At 43.7% G+C, this 22,578-nt stretch overlaps 1 protein-coding gene across 1 annotated transcript; it reads right to left on the bottom strand.

The window, feature by feature from the left end:
- Positions 1-6,335: 6,335 nt before the first annotated feature.
- On the bottom strand, positions 6,336-22,400 carry CNPY3 (canopy FGF signaling regulator 3). The gene is made up of 6 exons (XM_053313419.1): positions 22,179-22,400; positions 15,195-15,318; positions 13,835-13,931; positions 10,751-10,873; positions 8,530-8,647; positions 6,336-7,474 (listed from the first exon to the last, which is right to left on the bottom strand). Exons 1-6 carry the CDS (start codon positions 22,312-22,314, stop codon positions 7,230-7,232), a joined length of 843 nt encoding a protein of 280 aa, XP_053169394.1. The 5' UTR covers positions 22,315-22,400; the 3' UTR covers positions 6,336-7,229.
- Positions 22,401-22,578: the final 178 nt, after the last annotated feature.

The raw sequence follows: 22,578 nt of genomic DNA on the forward strand, positions 1-22,578 counted from the left end.
GACAGGTGGTGACAGTGGGGAATTAGATGGGGCCTGGTAGAGACAGAAGGAGGAGCTGAGAGCAAGAGCTCCTGTGCGAGGCTGATCAAGGGAGTTTGTTCAGGATGGTTTTGTGAGGAATCTTGGTAGCTGATTGGTCAGAGTCTGTAAGAGGCCAGTAGTGAACTGAGTGTGGCGTTTAAAGCCCGAGTGGGATTCATAGGAGACAAAGGGGTCTAGGCGCAAAACTCCACATTTTGAGTACCAGTTGCAGGGGAGTAACAGCAGGAGAGAGGGCACGCCCTCAGCTCCTGCCTGTAGCTTCCAGCAGCATCTGGTGGGCCACTGTGTGAAACAGGATGTTGGACTAGATGGCCCTTGGGCCTGATCCAGCAAGGCTGCTCTTATATTCTTATGTAAACAGACGTGAAGTCTGGATCATTACACCAAGTTCCACAATCGAAGTCAAATACACCTGTCCTGAGTTATTGGCATACTTAAGAGCTACATATAAAGAGGATAGAACTCTGAAGCTATTCATACGTGCAGGCCAAACTGGGCTAAGGAAGCCCAGCCTGGTTTGGCCTGCACGAGTGTACGGCCGGGATCAGGCCCTATCTCAGCGGCGTAGCAGCGGCAAACCCACCTATGCAACCACCCTACAAAACAAGGTGAGGAGAGTGAGCACTCCCCTAACCCGGTTTCTGTGACTGAGGAGATCCTGGGCAGTTTTAGAGAGGGGGATCCCCATAATGTACCACACCCTTAGTCGTCTGCAAGGAGGTAAGCTCTTTAGGACTTCCTCCCCGCTAACCCTCTTCACCTTTCTCATGGCTTGTGAGAAAGGGCTCTCTGTGTTGTATTTAACAGCTGACTGAAACAGCAACATTGTAATGAAGTCAATGTGCCCTGCCTAGCACATTGGTAAGTTTTTGATTAAGTGCTGTCAAGCCAGTGTTGACTTTTAGCAACCACGTAGATTCTCTCCAGGATGATCTGTCTTCAACTTAGCCTTTGAGGTCTCTCAGTGGTGCATTCATTGCTGTCATAATTGAGTCCATCCACCTTGCTACTGGTCATCCTCTTCTTCTCTTGCCTTTAACTTCCCCAGCATTACGGACTTCTCAAGGGAGCTGGGTCTTTGCATAATGTGTCCAAAGTTTGAGCCTGGTCATTTGTGCCTCGAATGAAAATTCTGGATTGATTTGTTCTATGATCCATTTGTTTTGATTTCCTGGCTGTCCATGGTATCCTCAAAAGTCTTCTCCAGCACCAAAGTTCAAAAGCGTCAATACTTTTTCAATCTTATGGAAATAAACTTGTTATTGTTTTTACACTTTAAACTTTGTTTTTTATGCACTGCACACTTACCCCTATCCTGCACTCGCAAAACTGTGTAACCAAGAAGAGATATTAACCGAGAGCAGTGTAACAATCATCATATGATGACAGCATAAGGAAGTTTAAAAAAACCTAATAATTACCCTGCAAGAGGTGACTTAATTGGTGTGGGTGTGTGTGTACACACACACACACACACACACACACACACACACACACACACACCACATCCCATAATTGGGGTGGCCCCAGGTGGAGTCCCAACACACTCTCAGTTTTGACCAGGGCTGCTCAGCTTTGGCCCTCCTGCAGATGTTGGCCTACAACTCCCATAATCCCTGGCTATTGGCCACTGTGGCTGGGGATTGTGGGAGTTCTAGTCCAAAAACAGTTGGGGCCCCCTAAGTTGAACAGGTCTTGTTTAGACAATACTGAGCTAGATAGACCAATGATTTGCCTCTGTGTAAAGCAGCTTCCTGTGTTCTTAAGACATCAGTGAATAGAGGCACTCCCTAACTCTGCATAAGATCAGGCAGAAGATGCTGGGGTGTATGTTGCCTCAGTGTACCACATGACACCTAGTGGAGATTTGTTGCATACAAGGAATGCAAATTCTGGAAAGGAGAAGAAAGCATCTGAATCTTACCCATCAATGAGGCCTTGAATAGCTCATAAATCCAGCAACAACAGCAGAAAATTGACAAATAAGATTGATAACCATCATCCCTAAGCAGCAACAAAGGAACACAGGATAGCATTTGGAGACCAAGATATTTGGTGCTTCCTTTCAGTGTAAGATCTGTGACTAGGAGAAATAAGTGGATGACAAGGAAAACAAGTTGGAAGTATGATTTGAAAAATCCTGTCTCCTGCATGTCCCATAAATCATAACTGCATTTTTGCAATAGATACATATGGGCACATGAAAGCAAACTTTAATTGTCCCTGAAGCATGAAACTTTCATTTTTAGGACTGGCAGGTCTTCACTTGGAGATAGCAACTGTCCTTTAAGATTCTGAAGCAGAATTCTGAAACAGAAAATGGAAAGGGTTCTCAACTTAAAAGTTTCAAAGCTCAAAGGCCACCTGCTGTTCATGTAATAATAAATGTTGCCTGCCTTCATCTGTTACCTGCTGCAGCAAATTGGACTTGAGTTTTGTCTCACAGAAGACTGGAGTGTGAGAAAAGGGACCTGCAGAGTAGCAGCCTAAGCAGCTGCATCCTCTCTCGGTGCCTCAGAGCAAAGAGATGGTATGTTTAGGTGTCTGCCATTTTGCTTCAAAAAGCATTGGGTGAAAGCAACATACAGATATTTAAACTGCTAATACATGCAGACAGAGCAACAGATGATTCTCTTGGAATGAGGGGCAATGGCTGACCTGTAGAAACTGTCAGGGTAGGGACACAAGGAAGTCAACCTGGGCTGGGGGGGGGGAGGTGTGGGGAAATGATGGTGTAATGGACTGCAAAGTGTTATTTGGTCAGGTAGGGTTTAAGGCTCTTTTAAAAATGGGTCTGCAAGTGTGATTAGCACTGTGGGGAGAATTGTTGGGAAGGGTGTGATCCAAAAAGCGGGGGGTGGGCGGGCAGGGGATAGACAGTTTTTTTTAAAAAATATCTAGTAGGTTCTTTAGCTTTTAATAATTTTCAGTTTTTAGCTTTTAAAATAACCTTTATTAATTTGAACCTAATAATGATTGTGGTTTTAAATCTGACAACTTTTTTTGTTCAATTTAGTTAATTTTATTACTTGTATCTTGTGTCTACCTTATTGTTGTAACCTTTAAAAAGGTTAAAGTAATATTAACAACCACGCCAAACTCGGGCCCCTTTTGTCAGAGGAGGCAAGAAACAGAAAACAAGTGAATGTAATTCTGTAGTCACTGAACATCACCCGTTCCTTATGAAACAAAAGATAAAGTATCACCTGAGTCAGCATTATTCCAAGAAGGGTTGCCATCTCTTTCTTCAGGTACCTGGTTGGATATTTCAGGAGACAGCTGTACCAGTCACCTTTATCTGCATCCTTCAAGAATCGCATCCTTCAAGAATTCAACAACCCCTGCTAACATGGCAAAGAGGCACCTTTTAACATGGTGATTCTCTTCATTTCGCAGGGGGAGAGTAACTGGCCCTATCCACCCCCAACACAGTACTTCCAGTGACTGTTGCTGGTGTCTATCTTATGTTTCTTTTTAGATTGTGAGCCCTTTGGGGACAGGGAGCCATCTTATTTATTATTTATTTGTTATTTCTCTGTGTAAACCGCCCTGAGCCATTTTTGGAAGGGCGGTATAGAAATCAATCAATCAAGAATTGTGAATGAAAAGTGTACATATGTGTTCCTGACCAATTAGTAGAGGGCAGTGGTGGTGCACCTACCAGCCATCCTATTATATACAACACCTCCAGTGTTTTAGCAGGCCAAGGAGTAGCAAAGTGAAACAAACAAACACCCTCTCCCCATGCATCATAGACAGGAGAGGGGGCAATCTTTCAACATGGGGCACACAACTGTAGAGAGCAGTAAACAGAAGGGTGGGGGAGAGTAGAGTGTGCAACTGGGGGCAGGAAGGTGGGGGTCTGCATTGGCCAGACTTGGAGTCACTTCAGCTACCCATCAATTTTATTTATGCTAAAGCAAGTATTTGCCACAACACCCAACCCAAAAGCATCTCTTTCTTTGACTGGACACCTCACATCACTTTGCTCATTCATTCCAGCTTAGTGAGTTGGAAACCACTGGACTGCTGTGTGAGAGCACCAAAGCACTACGTGAATTCTGCCCACAGGACCAGGTCCAAAGTGGAGGAGACAGCTATTGTCAGAGCATATATGGATCTGCTGACTGTCTCACAGCTGCAACTCTATTAGACCAATTGCGACAAGGTCAGTCACTAAAACATAAGGGCTCCATTTGATTTCTGTCAAGTCCTAAAGATGCACAATGTCCTCGCAGGGGATGCAAGCCCCTTGTCTTGGACTCTGGAATGTAATGTGCACTTAGACTGGCCCTGGTTGGCCTGCTTGCCACACACCTAAACAGGTTTTCTCCATGCTGGAACAGCTTAATTCAGAGATGTGCAAACACCAAGGCCTGCAGGCTGCACCCTAATTCAGCAATGTTTTACTCCAGACTGTCATGTGGCAGCTCACCCTTGGACTGGTCATTCCATGGGACAAACTTTGGTAAGTTGAATGTGGCCTCTACGCCTCAGACTGCCTTAGTGAACTGATCTATTGACTTTGCCGTGGTAACAAGTTCTTTTTCACCAACTCCAAGTAGACCCCAAGACCCCAAGTCTACACACTGCCAGGAATAAATTTTGCTTTCTTCTCTTTTGCTCAGAATCCCTTTGCCCAGTGAAAAACCTCCAGAGCAGTTCAACTGTTAGACATACAACTAATCCTCCCTATCTTTTTGTTGTTGCAACATTAGCCCTATTCAGACATTATGTTGCACAAATATTTAAATGTCTGTACACTCATACATGTTTTAAACGTGGGTACAACACAGGAACATGGGAAGCTGCCATATACTGAGTCAGACCATTGGTCTATCTAGCTCAGTATTGTCTTCACAGTCTGGCAGCGGCTTCTCCAAGGTTGTAAGCAGGAATCTCTCTCAGCCCTATCTTGGAGAAGCCAGGGAGGGAACTTGGAACCTAGATGCTCTTCCCAGAGCGTCTCAATCCCCTGAGGGAAATATTTTACAGTGCTCACACACTTCTAGTCTCCCATTCATATGCAACTAGAGGAGACCCTGCTTAGCTAAGGGAAGAAGTCATGCTTGTTACCACAAGACCAGCTCTCCTCTCAAATGCATGTATAGACCTCTCAAATACATGGATACAGATAGGCAAGACAGTGTTGCATCCATTTTCAACACAACATGTGAATAACGGTACCTGTGTACAGATCTGTACCTGTGTACACTGTATACTTAGCTTAGCTGCTACTACTATGAATATGTGAAACTCGGAAACTGTGAATATGTGAAACTCGGAATATGTGAAACTCGGAAAATTAGAATATCGTGCAAAAGTCCATTAATTTCAGTAATGCAAATTAAAAGGTGAAACTGATATATGAGACAGACGCATTACATGCAAAGCGAGATAAGTCAAGCCTTAATTTGTTATAATTGTGATGATCATGGCGTACAGCTCATGAAAACCCCAAATCCACAATCCCAGAAAATTAGAATATTACATGGAACCAAGAAGACAAGGATTGTAGAATAGAACAATATCGGACCTCTGAAAAGTATAAAGTGTACTGTGCTTGATTGGCCAGCAAACTCGCCTGACCTGACCCCATAGAGAATCTAGGGGGCATTGCCAAGAGAAGGATGAGAGACATGAGACCAAACAATGCAGAAGAGCTGAAGGCTGCTAATGAAGCATCCTGGTCTTCCATAACACCTCATCAGTGCCACAGGCTGATAGCATCCATGCCACGCCGCATTGAGGCAGTAATTGCTGCAAAAGGGGCCCAAACCAAGTACTGAATACATATGCATGCTTATACTTTTCAGAGGTCCGATATTGTTCTATTCTACAATCCTTGTCTTATTGGTTCCATGTAATATTCTAATTTTCTGGAATTGTGGATTGGGGTTTTCATGAGCTGTACGCCATGATCATCACAATTATAACAAATTAAGGCTTGACTTATCTCGCTTTGCATGTAATGCGTCTGTCTCATATATCAGTTTCACCTTTTAATTTGCATTACTGAAATTAATGGACTTTTGCACGATATTCTAATTTTCCGAGTTTCACCTGTCTATACCCCTTGTACGAGTATTCAGCATAACTTCTGAACAGGACAATAGTTTTTATCTATTCTACATCATGATTTTCAGCAAGGTGCAAAGCACTTTTTGTGGGGGGAAAAGACTGATAAAGACCAGAACCGGCAGGAAGATTCAGAAATGGTCCATAAGTGGAAAAAACACACCAGCACAAGAACTTCCTGAAAATGGCACTCATCTGTTCAACTAAGCACAAGCTATGCAAAACAACCCTTTATTTACACTCTGTGCAGGATTTCAGAACATGGGAAGGGTATTCACTGCAGCTAAAGGCAGCAAGGACTTGGGGAGAAGAACAACACAGACAACTAAAGTATTCTCCTGACTGGAGCTGCTGAAGGAATTCATCCCTTAAGAAGACAGCTAACCAAAATAATTTTTTTTAAAAAAAAAAGATCACACAAACATAATACCGCTCATTATACTGATAATGTCACGCTCATTTCCCTCCAGATAAGCTCAGTGATCTGCATTATACAAAAAACAAAACAAAAAAACCAACCGCAAACTGAACCCACCTTCCAAGGAATCAACTTTGGGAAGGTACAGAGTTACAGCCTGCTTGGAGGACTGGAGACTGTTTATTATCTGGGCTGTAGTCAAATCCTGTCCCATGAGGCTACAAAGGTGAGCGGTCACATTTTCACCTCTTTACTCGCACTTCCCAATTGTTTGGCAGGTTAAAGTTGCAGAAAGCGGGTGGGAATGGAAATCAAGGTGGGTAGCACGTTCAGCTTCTGAAGGCAAGCCAGTTTAGATAGCCAGCACCCTGCAGTCTCTGTCCGACTCTGTTCTGCGCCCCCTCCCCAAGACGCAAGGGGCTAGCTGGGGTCAGCCCACCCTGCACCTGTGGGGAAATACAGCTACACAAAATAACACTGGATAGCTACGGATAGCTACGGTTCAAATGACCATGGTCATTGCACATCAGGGACAGACTTCGATGCCAATGCACTTCCCCCCTCAAGTGAGTAAGAACCTCCACCTTGTGACTTCAGGCTAAAGGAATTCTCTGAGGCCCAAATACAAGTTTGCAGCCCCACATGAAGGTAGAGGGGTATACGTGTGCACGCGTGCCTCCATCCTGAGAGCCTACAATTCGTCGGCACTGTGCAGAAGTGGAGCCACCTTCTGAATGTCCTCTTCTTTCTCCTTTCCTCGATCTGCTGCCTCTTTGGCATTCAACTTCATATTCTCCGTTTCCTTCTCCACCTCATCCTTGCTGCTCTTTTTACTTTTTGCAGCCTTCTTGGCTTTACCATCCTTTTTCTTTGTTTTCTTCTGACCTGAACTTGCTGTGTCCCCCTTCTTGCCACTCCACTGCTCTGTCAGGCAGCCTGGAAGGAAGAGAAGAAAAAGAGACGGTAAGAATCTCCCCCATGACACAAGTCTCCTCATGACCCTCTAATTCCACTTCAGTTTCATCTTTCTTTCCCAGAACTAGCAAGCTGTAATTTCCATTTAGTTCAGACTACTAGTTAATGGCCCCCTTCTGCAAGCAGAGGGCTTGGAGGAGAGGCAGAGCCACCATAGGTCCATTTTGCTCGGCACTGTGAACGCTGACTGGCAGCGGCTCTGCAAAGTTCCAGGCTGGAGTCTCTCCCAGCCCCACCTAGAGATGCCAAGGAGTGAACTTGGGACCATCTGCACGCTTGTGTGCAGATGCTCTTCCAATGGGCTATGCCCATATCCCCCGAGGGGAATATCTTACAGTGCTCACAGGTAGCCCCCCCATCCAAAATGCAAACCAGGACAGACTCTGTTTAGCAAAAGGGCCAGTTCATGCTCACTATCACAAAACCAGCTCTCCTCCCCAGAGGAGGAGAAGTTTTGGATTCCCTATCACTTCTTATTCAAATCTCAGCGCATGGGAGAAAGCTACCCACCTATCTTCCAAGCCTTCTGCACTTGTCATGGTGTTCCAGGGAGAGGGCACCTTTCTCTTGATTGCACAGTTTATTCTGTGCAAGGGACAGACTCCTCACTGCCATGCAAACCCTCTGGTTGCTGGAGGCAGGGGGCAGCCCTTCCATGAGGCAGGGCGTGGCTGTCACTTCAGGTGTGGGTGTGGAAAGGGGTGCATATTCAAGTGTTTCATGTCCTCTGCCTCAAGCAGCAAAATGTCTTGGACTACTCCTGGCTGGAGGGCTTGGGAAGGAAGCAGAATTTCCTCTAACTTGCAATGCAGTTCAGAGAAGGGAGTAAAACTTGGCTCATCGTGGAGTCTGATGGAGGCTAGTTTCCCCTGCTGACCTGGCAAATGGAATTATGGAAGACTGCATCCGTGGGATCCAGTCCACTATTTAAAAGCAACTAATTTGGAAGCCTCTGCTACTCATATGCCTCTCAGTCTCAGCCACTAAATCCGTCACACCCTGGAAGAGAAACTCACTGGTGTCCTTTCCTTTCAAGACATGATTTGCACAGAGAAACTGGGAAATGTCATCTTCTTGGTGATTTCTGTACCAGTCTTCAATCACATCTTCATATTCCTCCACCATTACCTCACACTAACAAAGACAGACAGAAAATCCTTCTTCATAAGAAAGCTACAAACAAACTTGAGGAAAAGATCACAAAATCACATCATGTAATATCCCTCATGCCATTTCCAGCCGCACAAACAAGTCTATGCACATTCCATAATTTCACCAAATAACAATAAATATATGTATTGTATAAAGCACCTCAGGATCTAGATATTGTACCGTAAGGGCATTAAGAGTGGTAAGTCTTGCCTGAAGGTGTACACATTAGAATAATAATAGTCCCATCACAGTAATTACACTTTGAAGCCTAAGAATCTCGAGTTCCAATGTAATTTTTTAAAACCACATTTGTGCAAAAGCCTGTTTGAAACTGCTCTGATCTAAAAAGGAGAGGGTCAACTCTTAAAAAAAAAAAAAGATGTTTTAATTGTTTTTATATTGTTATACATCACCATGAGCTTTAGGTGTTAGGCAGTTTATAAATATAATAAAATACGCCAAGTGAATGAATCCACGATCTCCCACATAGTATGTACTAGGGCTCTCAGCCATTCTGAATTGCTCTACTTTCATCAGTCATTTTAATGTATTCATTCAATTAATATACCACCTTTGCTGAAGTGGCTCAGGCAGTTTACATTAAAATCAAAAACACAGAACAAAACAGTTAAAACCAAGAAACATTTAGACCAGATGAAATATCATGAAAATTAAGGTTAAAACTAGATATCTTTTTAATGAGATGGGTCTTTAAGGCTCTCCTGAAGGCCTCTGAGGAAGGCCTCTTACATCCACAGGGAGTACGTTCCATAACTTAGGAGTGGCAACTGAGAAGGCCCGATCCCAAGCCACACCAAATGAACCGGTGGCACCTGAAGGCGGACCCCTCCTGATGATCTCAATGAATGGTGGGGATCTTGTAGAGAAAGGTGTTCTCTCAGGAAACCCAGACCTAAGCCATTCATGGCTTTAAAGGTAATAACCAGCACTTTGTACTTTGCCCAGAAACATAGCAGCAGCCAGTGCAACTCTTTAGGAACAGGCATAATGTGGTCTCTCCAGGGTACCTCAGAGACCAATCTGGCTGCCACATTTAGAACTAACTGAAGTTTCCGAACTACACACAAAGATAGCCTTAGATAGATTTCATTGCAGTAATCCAACCTGGAAGTTACCAGCTGGTGCACCACTGTTTTCATTCTTCTCAAGAAATGTGCGGAATTGCTGAATCAATTGGAGCTGGTAAAGAGTGCTCCTGGCTACAGCCTCAACCTGATGCATCACTGTAAGACCTGAATCCAAGAGCACTCTCAAGCTATGAACCTGCTCTTTATGGGGAAGTAAAACCCTGTCCAGAACAGGAAATTCTAACCCATCTTGTAGATTACGACTAGGGATGTTCAAAGAGGTTCGATGGTTAGGGGTCTAACTGAACCATCCCCGGTCCAATCCCGGACCGAAATCCCCCCACCCCCATTTTCATTTTTTATTTGTTAAAGATTTTTTTGAAAACTTGTGAGGTTCTCGGAGGTGGTGGTGGGTGGTCCCATGGAGGTTCCCTCTCCCCCTGCTGGCCTCCCATCCATCCGAAACTGGCCCGTTTGGCTGTTCTTCGGCCTATTCGGGCCTTTCCCCCACCAGCGCAGAGGCCATTTTGGAGGCTGCTAAACCTGTGCAATGGGCCTCTGCATGACCCAGGCAATGCAGAAGCCCATTGAGCAGGCACGGCAGTCTCCAAAATGTCCGCACGCTGGGGGCAAAGGCCCGAATGCGCCAAAGAATGGCTGAATGGGCCAGTTATGGATGGATTGGAGGCTGGCAGGAGGGGGAACCTCCGCGGACCTGCTACCGCCTCCGAGAACCCCCTCAAAGGGGGTAGGTTTAAATTTTTTTTTTTTAAATTTTTTTTAAAGGCTTGTGAAATCCCCTACACCCACCCTGATCAGACCAGACCAGGATAGGGGTGGTGTTTCTGAGGGGATGCCGGACTCAAGTGGCCCGGCAGTTTCCTCCAAGACTGCTTGGAGCTGGTCGGCCATCTCTTTCTCAATCATCTTACCCAACCATGGAAGGCTGGAGGAGGCTCTCAAAACTAGAACAGAGAAGCAAATCCAAGTGCCATACCTGTTTCTTAAGGTCAGCCACTTCTGCCGAGGTTTCATTCCACAGCTCGTATGGAATGTCCATCACCACTTTTACTCCTTTATGCACCAGGTTATGAAGAGTCTCAAATGTCTCAGACATGCCCTAAAGCGATGAGAAAATTCAAGTTAAAGTATAGTTCTTATTTATTGATTGATTGTTAAATTTATATACCGCCTTTCATTAAAACAATCCCAAGGCGGTTTACAGCAAAAGCAGTTGAAGGAGTAACATGGGCACAGAAAGAAAACAAAGAGAAGGGATTATCATCCTAGATCAGGCCTGCTCAATTTAGGCCCCCCCCAGCTGTTTTTGAACTACAACTCCCAGAATCCCCAGCCACAGTGGCCATGGGAGCTGCAGGCCAACATCTGCAGGACAGCCGAAGTTGAGCAGCCCTGTCCTAGATTCATCTACACTGGACCATCGGGGGCAGGGGGAAAGAGTACTTCCTAGCAAGTAGTACTAACCATTGACAAGATGTTACCTGAAATTACTTTCCCCCAGAGAATTAGGTCCCCTTTAGCAAAACACTGTGCCTTATTTCAGGTTGTTAAAATGACATCTTTAGTTTAAATGACCAGTTTCTTCTTACAAACAACATCCCACAAAATTCTCCTTTTCTTCTGGACCGCAAAGAGATTGGTTCAGACATAATGGCCAAATTATGGCTTGACTTTGAGGACTATACTTCAGGCCCTTCCTCATGCACACTCCAATTCAAATCAGAATTAAGAACATAAGAGCATCCCTGCTGGATCAGGCCTATCTAGTCCAGTATCCTGTTTCACAAAGTGGCCCACCAGATGCCACTGGGAAGCCCACAGGCAAGAGCCAAGGACATGCCCTCTCTCCTGCTGTTACTCCCTGCAACTGATACTCAGAGGCATCCTGCCTCTGAGGCTGGCCTGTAGCCCTCCGACTAGTAGCCCTTGACAGACCTCTTCTCCATGAAGTTATCCAAACCCCTCTTAAAGCCATCCAGGTTGTTGGCTGTCACCACATCTTGTGGCAGAGAATTCCACAAGTTGATTATGCGTTGTGTGAAAAAGTACTTCTGTTTGTTGGTCCTAGATTTCTTGGCAATCAACTTCATGGGATGACCCCTGGTTCTAGTGTTATGTGAGAGGGAGAAGAATTTCTCTCTATCCACTTTCTCCACACCATGCATGATTTTATTGATTTTATCATGTTTTTCCCCAGTTGTCTTTCTTCTAAACTAAATAGCCCAGGTGTTGTAGCCTTGCCTCATAAGGAAGGTGCTCTAGGCCCCTGATCGTCTTGGTTGCCCTCTTCTGCACCTTTTCCAGTTCTACAATGTCCTTCTTTAGGTATGGTGACCAGGAAGAGGACATTGTACAACTGGAAAAGGTGCAGAAGAGGGCAACCTACTTAACTGGAAGCCTACTTAAATCTACAGTATCCAATTCTGGTCTAGAAGTCCTCTATGGTTTATGCAAAGCATACTTTGCCCAATTCACATGCAATGGCAAGCCACGGTCTGCGGAAACCAGGAAGTGAGGGATGGAATCAGAGTGTGTGAGGGGAGGAAGGAGCATGCAGGCACAAAGCCTGTTCATGATGGTCAAGTCATGGATCAGCCCTTGTAAGGAATTTTTTAAAAATAAGTATTATTTGTTACGCCCCCGCCCCCATCCTGCTTTGCTGCCTCATTATGGCAGGAGTGTGTGTGTTCCTGGTAAGGATGAGTGAAGTACGCTGGGAGGTATACTCCCAGTAGGAGTATCTATCTATGTGGAGAGAATCTATGTGTTCGCTAAGAGTTGACATCGATTTGATGGCACTTAATCAATCAATCATTTGTTAAAGATAATGGGCAGCATCTACACAATTGTCCATCTAGAACAGGAGTGCTCGCTCCAAAGTCTGGAGTACTAAGGGATGCTACCCTCAGAAACCAGAAAGGCATTTGATGGTGTTGCTTGTGGCCAAGGGAAACAATCCCCTAATTTGATACAATTATTTGAGTTCACAAAAACCAGTCTTCTGCCTTTCCAGAATATTCCCAGGATGCATCTTTCCCCTTCCCTCGACTATGATAGTCCTGGAGCCAAACAGAAACCCATGTTCCACAGTAAACAGTACAGAATGAATTATGCAAGTGGCACATGTTTGCTACACTGCAGACATTTAAAAAATTTATTCCATACAGCAGAACTCTGGTTTTCTTGTAGGATAATAAAGTGCAGAATTCTAGACCTCTTGAGTTTGGGACAACGGTTAGTATTGCCCCATGTCTTTGTAGAGCTTGTAGGAAAATATTACAGAAAGGATGCTTGCATATTGCAAATAGAGTATGCTTACATAAGTCAGCTCTGGAACAAGAGGAATGAAAGATTAACTCCCTGAATATTGTGTGTCATGGGTACAAACTACATGGGAATGTAGGTATGGAACCTACATTCCACTGAAGTCAAGAGTTTTGCTCTATGAAAATATTTGGGGCCAAGTTAAGGTTGCTCCCAATCTCACCTCACCCTGCCAATATACAACCTGGTTAACTCGTCTGAATTCACCATCTGCAATGTGGGCACTCTGGTGCAGTGCTCCTGGTCTTCTGGCACAATGCGATTCTAATTAGAACTGTTTATTAAGAGATTGGACTTGATGGTTCTCTCCTTCTTTCTAGAATTACGATTCCAATGGCAAAACTTCTACCAGTTAGCAACCTGGATTTAGTTCGCACTGCCAAGGAAGCACAAGAACGGATTTCTAAATCTAAGATCAATTTTTCTACATCTTGTGTAGAAGATCAATGTTTCTACATCTTAAGATGACTGTGGAGTCTTCTTAAGTAGGAGTTTTTCCTTTTTGCTGTGACAAGATCCTAGCTTACTCAATTCATCATGCACAACCTCCTCTAGGCATACAGCCAAGATGGACAAAACACCACCTTCTCATCAGGGCAAATCAACTTTGTCATCAGGTAGGCAATCTATCTCCAAGCCACTGACCAAGGACTTGATTCCAAAACTAAGTTTACATAAAGCATGCTGCACCTGTGACAAATCCTAGAAAACAGAAGAACCTTGAGAAGTTACAAACCTTTGCAAATCGGTTGCTCCCTGTCCTCTCTTTGTGCAGGTTGTACTCCAATAGCCTCTTACAGATGTTTTCAGTCACTTCAATTAAGCGAAGGTCTCTAAAAACAGAAAAGGATGTTGCGGAGCAGAAAGATGTCTCCTTGAGCTCTGTGGTGGCAAGATAGGCTTCAGGAGCCTAGATGATACATAATTTGCTGTTTCTAAGATTTCATTCCATAAAATGCTATGGGATTTTGCTTTATGTACATACTAATGCTTACCTACTAAGACCTGATAGATCTGGAAGGTTGGTTTTCAGCAGACATTTGAATGTTATCTCTCCACTGCCTCATAATCGTTAAGGGAGTCAATTTTATTTAACCTATTTTAACATATTTATTTGTATTTTATTTATTGCATCAATTGCCATCTCTGATGGAAGATGTAGTCTAACAACCAAGTTTGAGAACTCATGGGTTATGGGATTGTTTCTCTTTAAATTAAAACTCTGAATGAAGATTTTACTGGTTTGCCACTTGGACTTGCTGAAACAATCCCACCATTTGGCAAAGCCAAAAAGAAGTTAGCTAGTTATTTCACTATGGTACTTTTTTGTTCAAGCCATAAATGGTTCTGTGAATGACCAGCCAGAGCTGAGCAGAGAATCTTGTTTAGTAGCGAGGGCCATATCAGAACTTCATCAGAAGCTGCTGGGCCATAGCTGGCCTGCAGATCAAGTTGCATTCTATTAACCACTGCATTTGTTTTTATGAACACTGCTGATCTCCAATTACAGTCAGTGGCAACATTACACTTACTTGGCAATATCTTGATTTTTTAGAGAGCAAAAATTACTTAATGACATTAAACACTGGCTTAAGAGAACTGGAAATGTTTGGGTTTTTTTTAAAAACCCAAATACATCAAGGAGCAAACACCAAGTACAATCCAGCAATAAGAGTGTATGCCTAAACATGGGATGTAATGTATTTAACTCTGTTAATTACACTAGTTTCAACAGGAACCAGGGTATCAAACTTCCACTGAATGACAACATTACTTTGCCTCAACACTGCACAAAGGTGCCTCATGGGGCACATGGAGCCTGCAAGTCTGTATTATTTATTTATTTATTAGATTTGTATACTGCTCAGTCAAGAGATGAAGGTATTCTGCAAATGGAATAAGAAACCTTCCCCTCACAACAGGAGAGGAAAGTGGTCCACAGCTAATGGGAATACTTGTGTAGGAGAAAGAGGAGTGACCTCTGACATACTACAAGATTTAGAGCAGGCAACACCACTTCTTTACAGTGACCAACCTACCGAGAGCTCACATAACATCCAAGGTAGAGAATGGTTACAACAGCCTCATTCACTTACGATTTTGTGTACTTGATTTTGGACTTCTTGCCATCTAGAAAGCCATACTTTGTGTCAATCACCTCCTTGGTCTTGCCAGTTTCATCGAAGGAAGACTTGAGTTCCAAAGCCACATACTTGCACACTAAAGACAGAGAAAAGCCTCAAAGCAGTTAGTAATTGCCAATTACTTTAGTTGTTGGCTAAAGGAATGTAGCATATTTACCCAAATAGAAGGCAACTCTAAATGTAAGATGATACCTTAAAACACAGAGGCTAAATACTGTACCTGTTTTTACCCAAAAGAGAAATATGAATCTAAGGTAATCCCCCCACCATTTAACAGGAAAGAACTGGGGGTGGAGGCTCATCTTAGATTCAGGTACATAAAATAGGTGGTTGAGGATATTCCAGTGCAGTGGCAGCCAAGCCATTTTGCATTAAACACTGATGTATATTGGGAGAAAACTAAAGCATCACAATGAGGGACAGTTTAATTTACCCTTACTGAAATGCTTCACACTTTGGGGCAGGGGGGCATACAAATTAAAATTTTATATGAACACCAAAAAGGCTAAAGTCTTAATGTGAAAAGCACAAGTTTGCAAGCATGTGTGTTCTACTGATACATTTGTTAAGAGCTGAGATTGGCCACAGATCCGTCAAGTATAAATTTCGTGGCATGTCCGAGTCCACTGCCATGTAAGGTGTGAAATGATCCTTCGAGAAGATAATACTTGTATAAACCACTTATTTTAAAATGAAAAGCGGATACATGAATAAATAAATAGCATTCAGATAGTGCTTTTGAAGGGTCAAAGGACTTTATATGCACCATCTTTTAGAATCCCAACAATGGGGTTCTCAAACTTGGGTTTCCAGCTGTTGTTGGATGACAACTCCCATAAACCCCTGTTGTCCAGGACCCAAGTTTGAAAACCCTGTTGTACAACCACCTTGCAAGGTTAGTGAGTGGGGTTATCCTCATTTTGCAGGAAAGGCTGAGGGAGAAGAGGAACTTGTCCCAGGCGACTCAGCGAGCTCATGGGGCAAAGGCAACTTTTGGCCTGCCAGATTCATTGCTCAATCTTTTACCCACCATGCAACACCACTCTCGATGGAAAGCAGGCAAGCTTGCTAACAGTCACATGCAATCCAGTGAAGAGTCACTCAAATTTTTGAAGATATTAAGCTTATTCTGACTGTCCCTGTCCTCAGAAAATCCTATATCAGTTTTGTGCATAGCCATCCATTCTAGTCCACTGCTGTATGGACTGTGCTGTGAGGATGTGCAGATTTCGGCAAAAGGTTATTAAGAACTCTGTCCATCAGGGCACTTCTCTGAAAAATGCCAGACAAACTGAAAAGCTAGAAGAAGCAGACAGTATGATGTCCCCCTCCCCTCCATACTGTGGTAGCAGAGGGGAAAGAAACAGGGTACAGTTTCTGCATGCATTAAATGTTTTCTAATGTAATTCCAAGAACAGTTGTATCAACATGTTTAATGGGACCACAGAGCTGAGGAGCATGACAGCTCATTACATAGGAACACTGTAATCATATGAACAGATTAGGAACATAGGAAGCTGCCTTCTACAAAGCCAGACCATTGGTCCATCTAGCTCAGTATTATCAACACAGACTGGCAGCAGCTTCTCCAGGGTTACAGGCAGGAGTCTCTCTCAGCCCAATCTGGAGATAACAGGGAGGGAACTCGGAACTTCTCCATGCTCTACCCAGAGCAGCCCCATCCCCTCAGGGGAATATCTTACAGTGCTCACACGTAGTATTCCATTCAAATGCAAACCAGGGTGGATCCTGCTTAGTAAAGGGGACAATTCATGCTTGCTACCAAAAGATCAACTTGTTGGACTTGAACTTTTACAACCTAGATTCACACTTCTGTTTTGCCCTGTCAAAATAAATCTCCTCTATTTGTAAAATGACTCACCTTACAGGAATAGCACAAGAATGAGTAGTCATGTTCATTATTTCAATTACATTATGTGCTTCAAAAAAACCCCAAAAAAACATTAATTGCCTGCAATCTCATTGGCAAGAACTTTAATTTTCTTTCCAGTCTCATTTGTCTTCCAAGAACTCAGAATGGTATATATGGGATGTGTCTTCCTGTCCACAATAAGCTTAGGTGAAGCAGTCAGGTTCATGGCGAGGCGGAGACTTGGAACACAGACTCCCCGACGGTCTTAAGTCCAACACTATTCACTAAATCAGTGGTGAGCAAGACTTCAGGCTTGAAGAATCTACTTCATTTTTTACGAAAACACTGAGGTTCACCAACCAGAGCCCAGTGCAAAACAGCAGCTCAAATGGACAGACACACATTTAGAAGAAGGAATAGGGTACATCTGACTACACGCTCCCCGCAGTAATTTGTGATCAGCAACTGATCTCTCAGCCTTTTTGACAGAAAAATGAATTCCTGGTTTGGCCTCAAGCTTGCTTACTTACAGGAGCCTAATCTAGCAGGGAAAGCCTTTTTGTTGTTGCTACTGTCAGTTGGGAGGCTGAAATACTTGCAGATCACCAAGTGAACTACCATCCCTGCACTACAGCACCCTGGCTTCCGATTCAGGGAAAAATCAGTCCAAGGACAGAACTCCAAAGCTCATTCTACTTGTCTCAGTGTCTCTGTGACTTTTGTCATCTCTGTCACAAATGCAAGTTCATATCCCTCTCTGTTCCTCTTTTCTTGTTTCCTTTTACTTGTCTACATTTTTAGATGAAGGTATTTTCACATCCTCTTTTCATTTTTATTATCCGTAACGAGTATCTTAGAAGACAGGTGCCCCGGCCTCTTTTACAGCTAGTTAGGGTTTCTCCCCACCTCCATGCTGGACTTGTGAACAAACAGACTATCATAACACTAATTCAAGGGCCACGTTCATGTAAGTGTTCTGTAGAAGGGCCCTCTCAAAGCAGGCAGGTGATAGTCAGGATTGTTTCCTATTTTTGCAACACCACCACACACACTTCTTAGATGTCAAATAGCATAATCAACCAATGATTATGAAAGAACTGGCTCCTCTTTTTTCCCCCTTTCACAATCATACTTCACCTAAAATACAGATTATGCATGTTGCAGCAGCAGGCACTTGGAAACACAGGTCATCAGAACCTTCATAACAGACAAAAGAATAGCTCAGGAGTTCCTAAGTTGAGGTCCCCAAGTGGTCCCCAAGTGGCCAAAGGCCATCCCAATGATAGAAGCTGAGGATGATGGAAGTTGTAGTCCAACAATACATATGGGGATCCAAGATCAGGAACCTTTGGGGTAGCTATTTCCAAAATCTTGACAAGATAATTCAAACCTTGTCTGTAAGTCAGAGTGAAAAAATCAAGTGTAGGCAGCTTATTGCCTTTCAGTGCAACTTTTCTGGAGTTTTATACAAACTCAAGGATTTCTTATTGGCCTGATAGGTTGCCCAAGTACAGCTAAAGAGTAAAGCAACAAATTCTTAGTATCTGAGAAGAGAGACGATTGACTACATAAGGTTTCTTTTCCCTATCCCCATTTCTCCTCCCCTTCCACAAACTTTACTGAACCAAACTGAAGATAAGATACCATTCCTTTTTCTCTCCCAGGAATGAACACAGTTTTTATCTGCTGCCGTTTTGTTTTGTTTTTAAGTTTTATATTATGTAAGATTGTTACAAGTATATAAATAAGCAATTTTTTTGCCTTACAGAAAAACCTTTGTTAGAAAACAGGAGAGCGATCTCAATAAGGAACAAGGAAACAGTTAAATGTTTTGAGCTGGTATGCATTATTCCATAACATTACTCTTCATTGCTTTTCTTGATGTGAAGTCTTCAGCATTATTTACATTAGGAGTGCTTTTCTGGAGCATTTCCTCATATCTAAAACACTGATTTACAAAATGGCAGCCTCCTACAATTGGTTGCTAACCAGGCTACATGGCTATCATCTTACTATTTCTATCCTGTCAATCACCTAGATTTCTCCTGCCTTCTCATCCTTTAGTTTCAACCCTTCTGAAAAATTAAAATGCTTTGACAATGGGATTGTCTCACACCAGCACTCTTTTACCCTCTGCAGTGATGGCCCACTTTTTATTCCTTTCTTGACTCTCCAAAGTTGATCTGTGCCCTTCCCTCAGTTGCCCTCAAGAGATGCAGTAGCATTAATCAGAATTCAAAAGTGAGCTGCACATCTCCTTTACATTAATCCCTAAGACATCACCAATCTGGAGTTCAGCAATCTGGAGTTCAATCCGGCTCATCAACCTACCCAACAAAGAGATAGTAGTGACTTGACATTCCTCTATGCTATGAGGAATTTAGAAGTCATTACTATGTCTGAGTGGGATTGGCAAACAGGATTAACTCCAAATTAGTGATGTCTTAGGAATGATTGTAAAGAAGAGGGGGCAGCTCACTTTCAAATTCTGATTAATGCTACAGCACCTCTGATGCATCATGATGTACAATACATCATGTTCAGGGGTTTACATAGCTTTTAAGACTAGGTTCTCAAGTCAGTACCAGCAGAAATGGTTCGGTATCAAATGTTTTGCTAGTTCCTCCTTCTCTGCCACTTTGGTGGTGCAGTCCTTTGCTCATCATGGGCAGCACATCATGGGCAGCACAGACACTTGCCAGAGGCTCTCAGAAGCAGAAGAGGTCCGGTTCCAGTGAGTACCACTTATGTGAATCCCTGATCATATCGTCAAGTTGCTATAATTTGCAGAAAAACTACACAGTCTCCAAGCAGCTGTTCAACCATGCCTTTAACAGAACATTTAAGAAGAAGAAAACCATGACAGATGCACCTTCACTGCACTTACTTTCTAAGCTCTTGCCGTGGCTCTCTGCCAGTACTACCTTTCCAGTTTCTGCTTCTGCCACACACTTTCACTCAAGTGTCTGACATAAGAACAGCCCTGAGATCCTCTTCTAGGCCAAAGCCAGACCTCACCAAGCCAATCCATTTTCCTTCTTTTTCTTCCAAGTCTGAAAACTTTATTGTTTTCTCATGTACCTGGTTGAAGCCCTATTTTATATACTTAATTGATAACTTACCCTATATGAAAAGCACAGAAAAGTGTTGACACTTCTTTGCTTCATTCAACCTTACAAAAGCCCTGGGAGGCAGATCATGATTATTCCCATTTAATGCCCAGGAGTCAAGACTTCAGTCAACTCCTAATGCCCAGGAGTCAAAGCTGTATGTCTGCATATAAAGCACAGCATGAAACTCACATGTAGACCACACAAATACATATATGTGAATTAAACTACAGGTACATACTGTGTGCACATACTGGGAAGCTTCAACCAATTACCATTTTTAGTGAATATACAGGTAACGAAATACACAGGTACGTAACTGTCACATGTGACAGTCTACAGGTGGGTTTCATACCATTTCTTAAGAAGTATTTTCTGCACAGGTGACAAGTGATAAGAGAAGGAACCCTTGAAGACAATGATTTGTTCAAGGCTGTCAAGTGAATTTGATGGACTGGAAACCATTCCTAAGACATGACTGACTGGATCAAACTAGTTCTCTCACTTCAGGCCAGCTTTAACCCCCTCCAGCACACTCTCCTCCTTCTCCAAAGTCTCTGTCCCTCCAATCATGCAGGGAAAGAGATTCAAAAATCAAGGTTTCAAACATGAGGAACATTGCTGACCTGCTGCACTAGCTCTGCAAAAACTATACTTTAGTGTTCTGAATACGAAAGCATCTATAACAGCACCTAGGCAGTCAAGTTCACTGCTCCTAAAGAGGAAAGACAGGACTAGAAGCCTGTCTTTCAACAAAGATCCTTTCTGGACAAGACCACAGCCGGGTCCATCTAGTCTTATGGAGCCATAAGAGCTCCATCCACTTCACCAATAAGAAGCAATCTGTTTCCAGCAGTAGCTGGCCACTCACTTCCTTTGGAAACATCTCAGACAGCAGAGAATGACAACCATTTTCATTTGCCACTTGTCCCCAGTGCTAGGTACTCAGAGATGTACAGCGAGATGTACAGCCCTGTGGACACAAAGGCTCCACTTTGCTATCAGGAGCTCACATAGCCTAATGGCTACATTATGATGAGATGGAGCTTAAGTAAGAAGTTAGCCACAATCCTTGTCTTGCCTCTACTACACCTTCTCTAGGCAGCCTTGGGCAAGCCACTCTGTGTTAGCTTCAGCCTCCCAACTACAATATGGGAATCACACCTCTGGCCCGCCTTAGAGGGGAGTTGTGCAGATTGCGAGGAGGAGGAGGAAGCAGGGGCATAACTATAATAGGGCAAGGGGAGACAGTTGTCTGGGGGCCCACTGCCTTGCCCCCGCAAGCCAAGTCACATGACTGACTCCCCCAGCCATGCACCCGCCCAGGCTTCCTTCAGTTGTATTCATCCTCCAAAATTGATGTGAGTGTTAAGACGTGGAGCTACCAGAAAGGTATGTCTTTCTCTAGTACCATGAAATGACTTGCATTGTCCACAATGTACAAAACCTTTTAAAAAATAGTTTAGGATGATGTCCTATTGTGACATGTAGGAAATTTTTATATATATATATATATATATATATATATATATATATATATATATATATACACACACACACACACACACACACACACACACACACACACACACACTTTACTTCAGTGAGGGGGTGCATTTTAAAATCTTGTCTCTGGGCCCACTCCAACCTTGCTACACCCCTGGGAGAAAGAGGAGGAGAAGAGCATGAATGCTCTGAATGATCAAAGGCACCTGATCAATGCCAACTGATTGCTGTGCGAACTTTTTGTTGTTGTTGAAGAGCAGTCTATTAATATTAACTAATAATAACAACAGTTAGAATAATAGTCTTATTCTGTGGACAGGCCGATCTCCCTCGCCTCGCACTTCTTCTTTTTTAAAGCCGCCACCCAGACTAAACAGCCCCCGCCCACCTTTCTTGGGGCAGCAGCAGCAGCGAAGCTCAACCCCCTACTCAGGACGCCGCGCTCACCTTCGCACTTGCTGGGTAATTTGACCCAGTCGCTGTCTTCGGTGATGGCTCCCGCCAGCCCAGGGTCCGGGACTAGGAGCAGCAGGAGCGGCAGGGCCACCAAGAGCGCCGTGGTGGGTCCCCGGCGAGAGGCCATCGGGGAGCAGCAAGGAGCTGCCACGCCGCCCCAGCCCGCAAGCCCAGATGTCCTCCTACCCCGCGCTTCCGGAACTTCACCTCTCTCTAAGGGTAACTATAATAACCAGAAGTATTGGCCAATCGCGGCCAGGAGCGTGTCACACTCTGGCCAATGGGCCGGCAGGAAGCGCGAGTTCCTGAAGTTATCAGCCAATCCGAGACTCCAGAGTTCCATCAGCTTCTCCAATGTGGAGCACGGGATGCTACCTCCCCCGCCTCCCCA

This window comes from Hemicordylus capensis, chromosome 1, assembly GCF_027244095.1.
Source record: "Hemicordylus capensis ecotype Gifberg chromosome 1, rHemCap1.1.pri, whole genome shotgun sequence".
Classification (NCBI taxonomy): domain Eukaryota; kingdom Metazoa; phylum Chordata; class Lepidosauria; order Squamata; family Cordylidae; genus Hemicordylus; species Hemicordylus capensis.

Coding starts and splice junctions, on each gene's coding strand:
- CNPY3 (XM_053313419.1), bottom strand. CDS start 22,314: ATGGCCTCTCGCCGGGGACCCACCACGGCGCTCTTGGTGGCCCTGCCG. Junction 15,319..22,178: donor ATTACCCAGCAAGTGCGAAG/GTGAGCGCGGCG, acceptor CTCTGTCTTTAG/TGTGCAAGTATGTGGCTTTG. Junction 10,874..13,834: donor GGAGCAACCGATTTGCAAAG/GTTTGTAACTTC, acceptor TCATCGCTTTAG/GGCATGTCTGAGACATTTGA.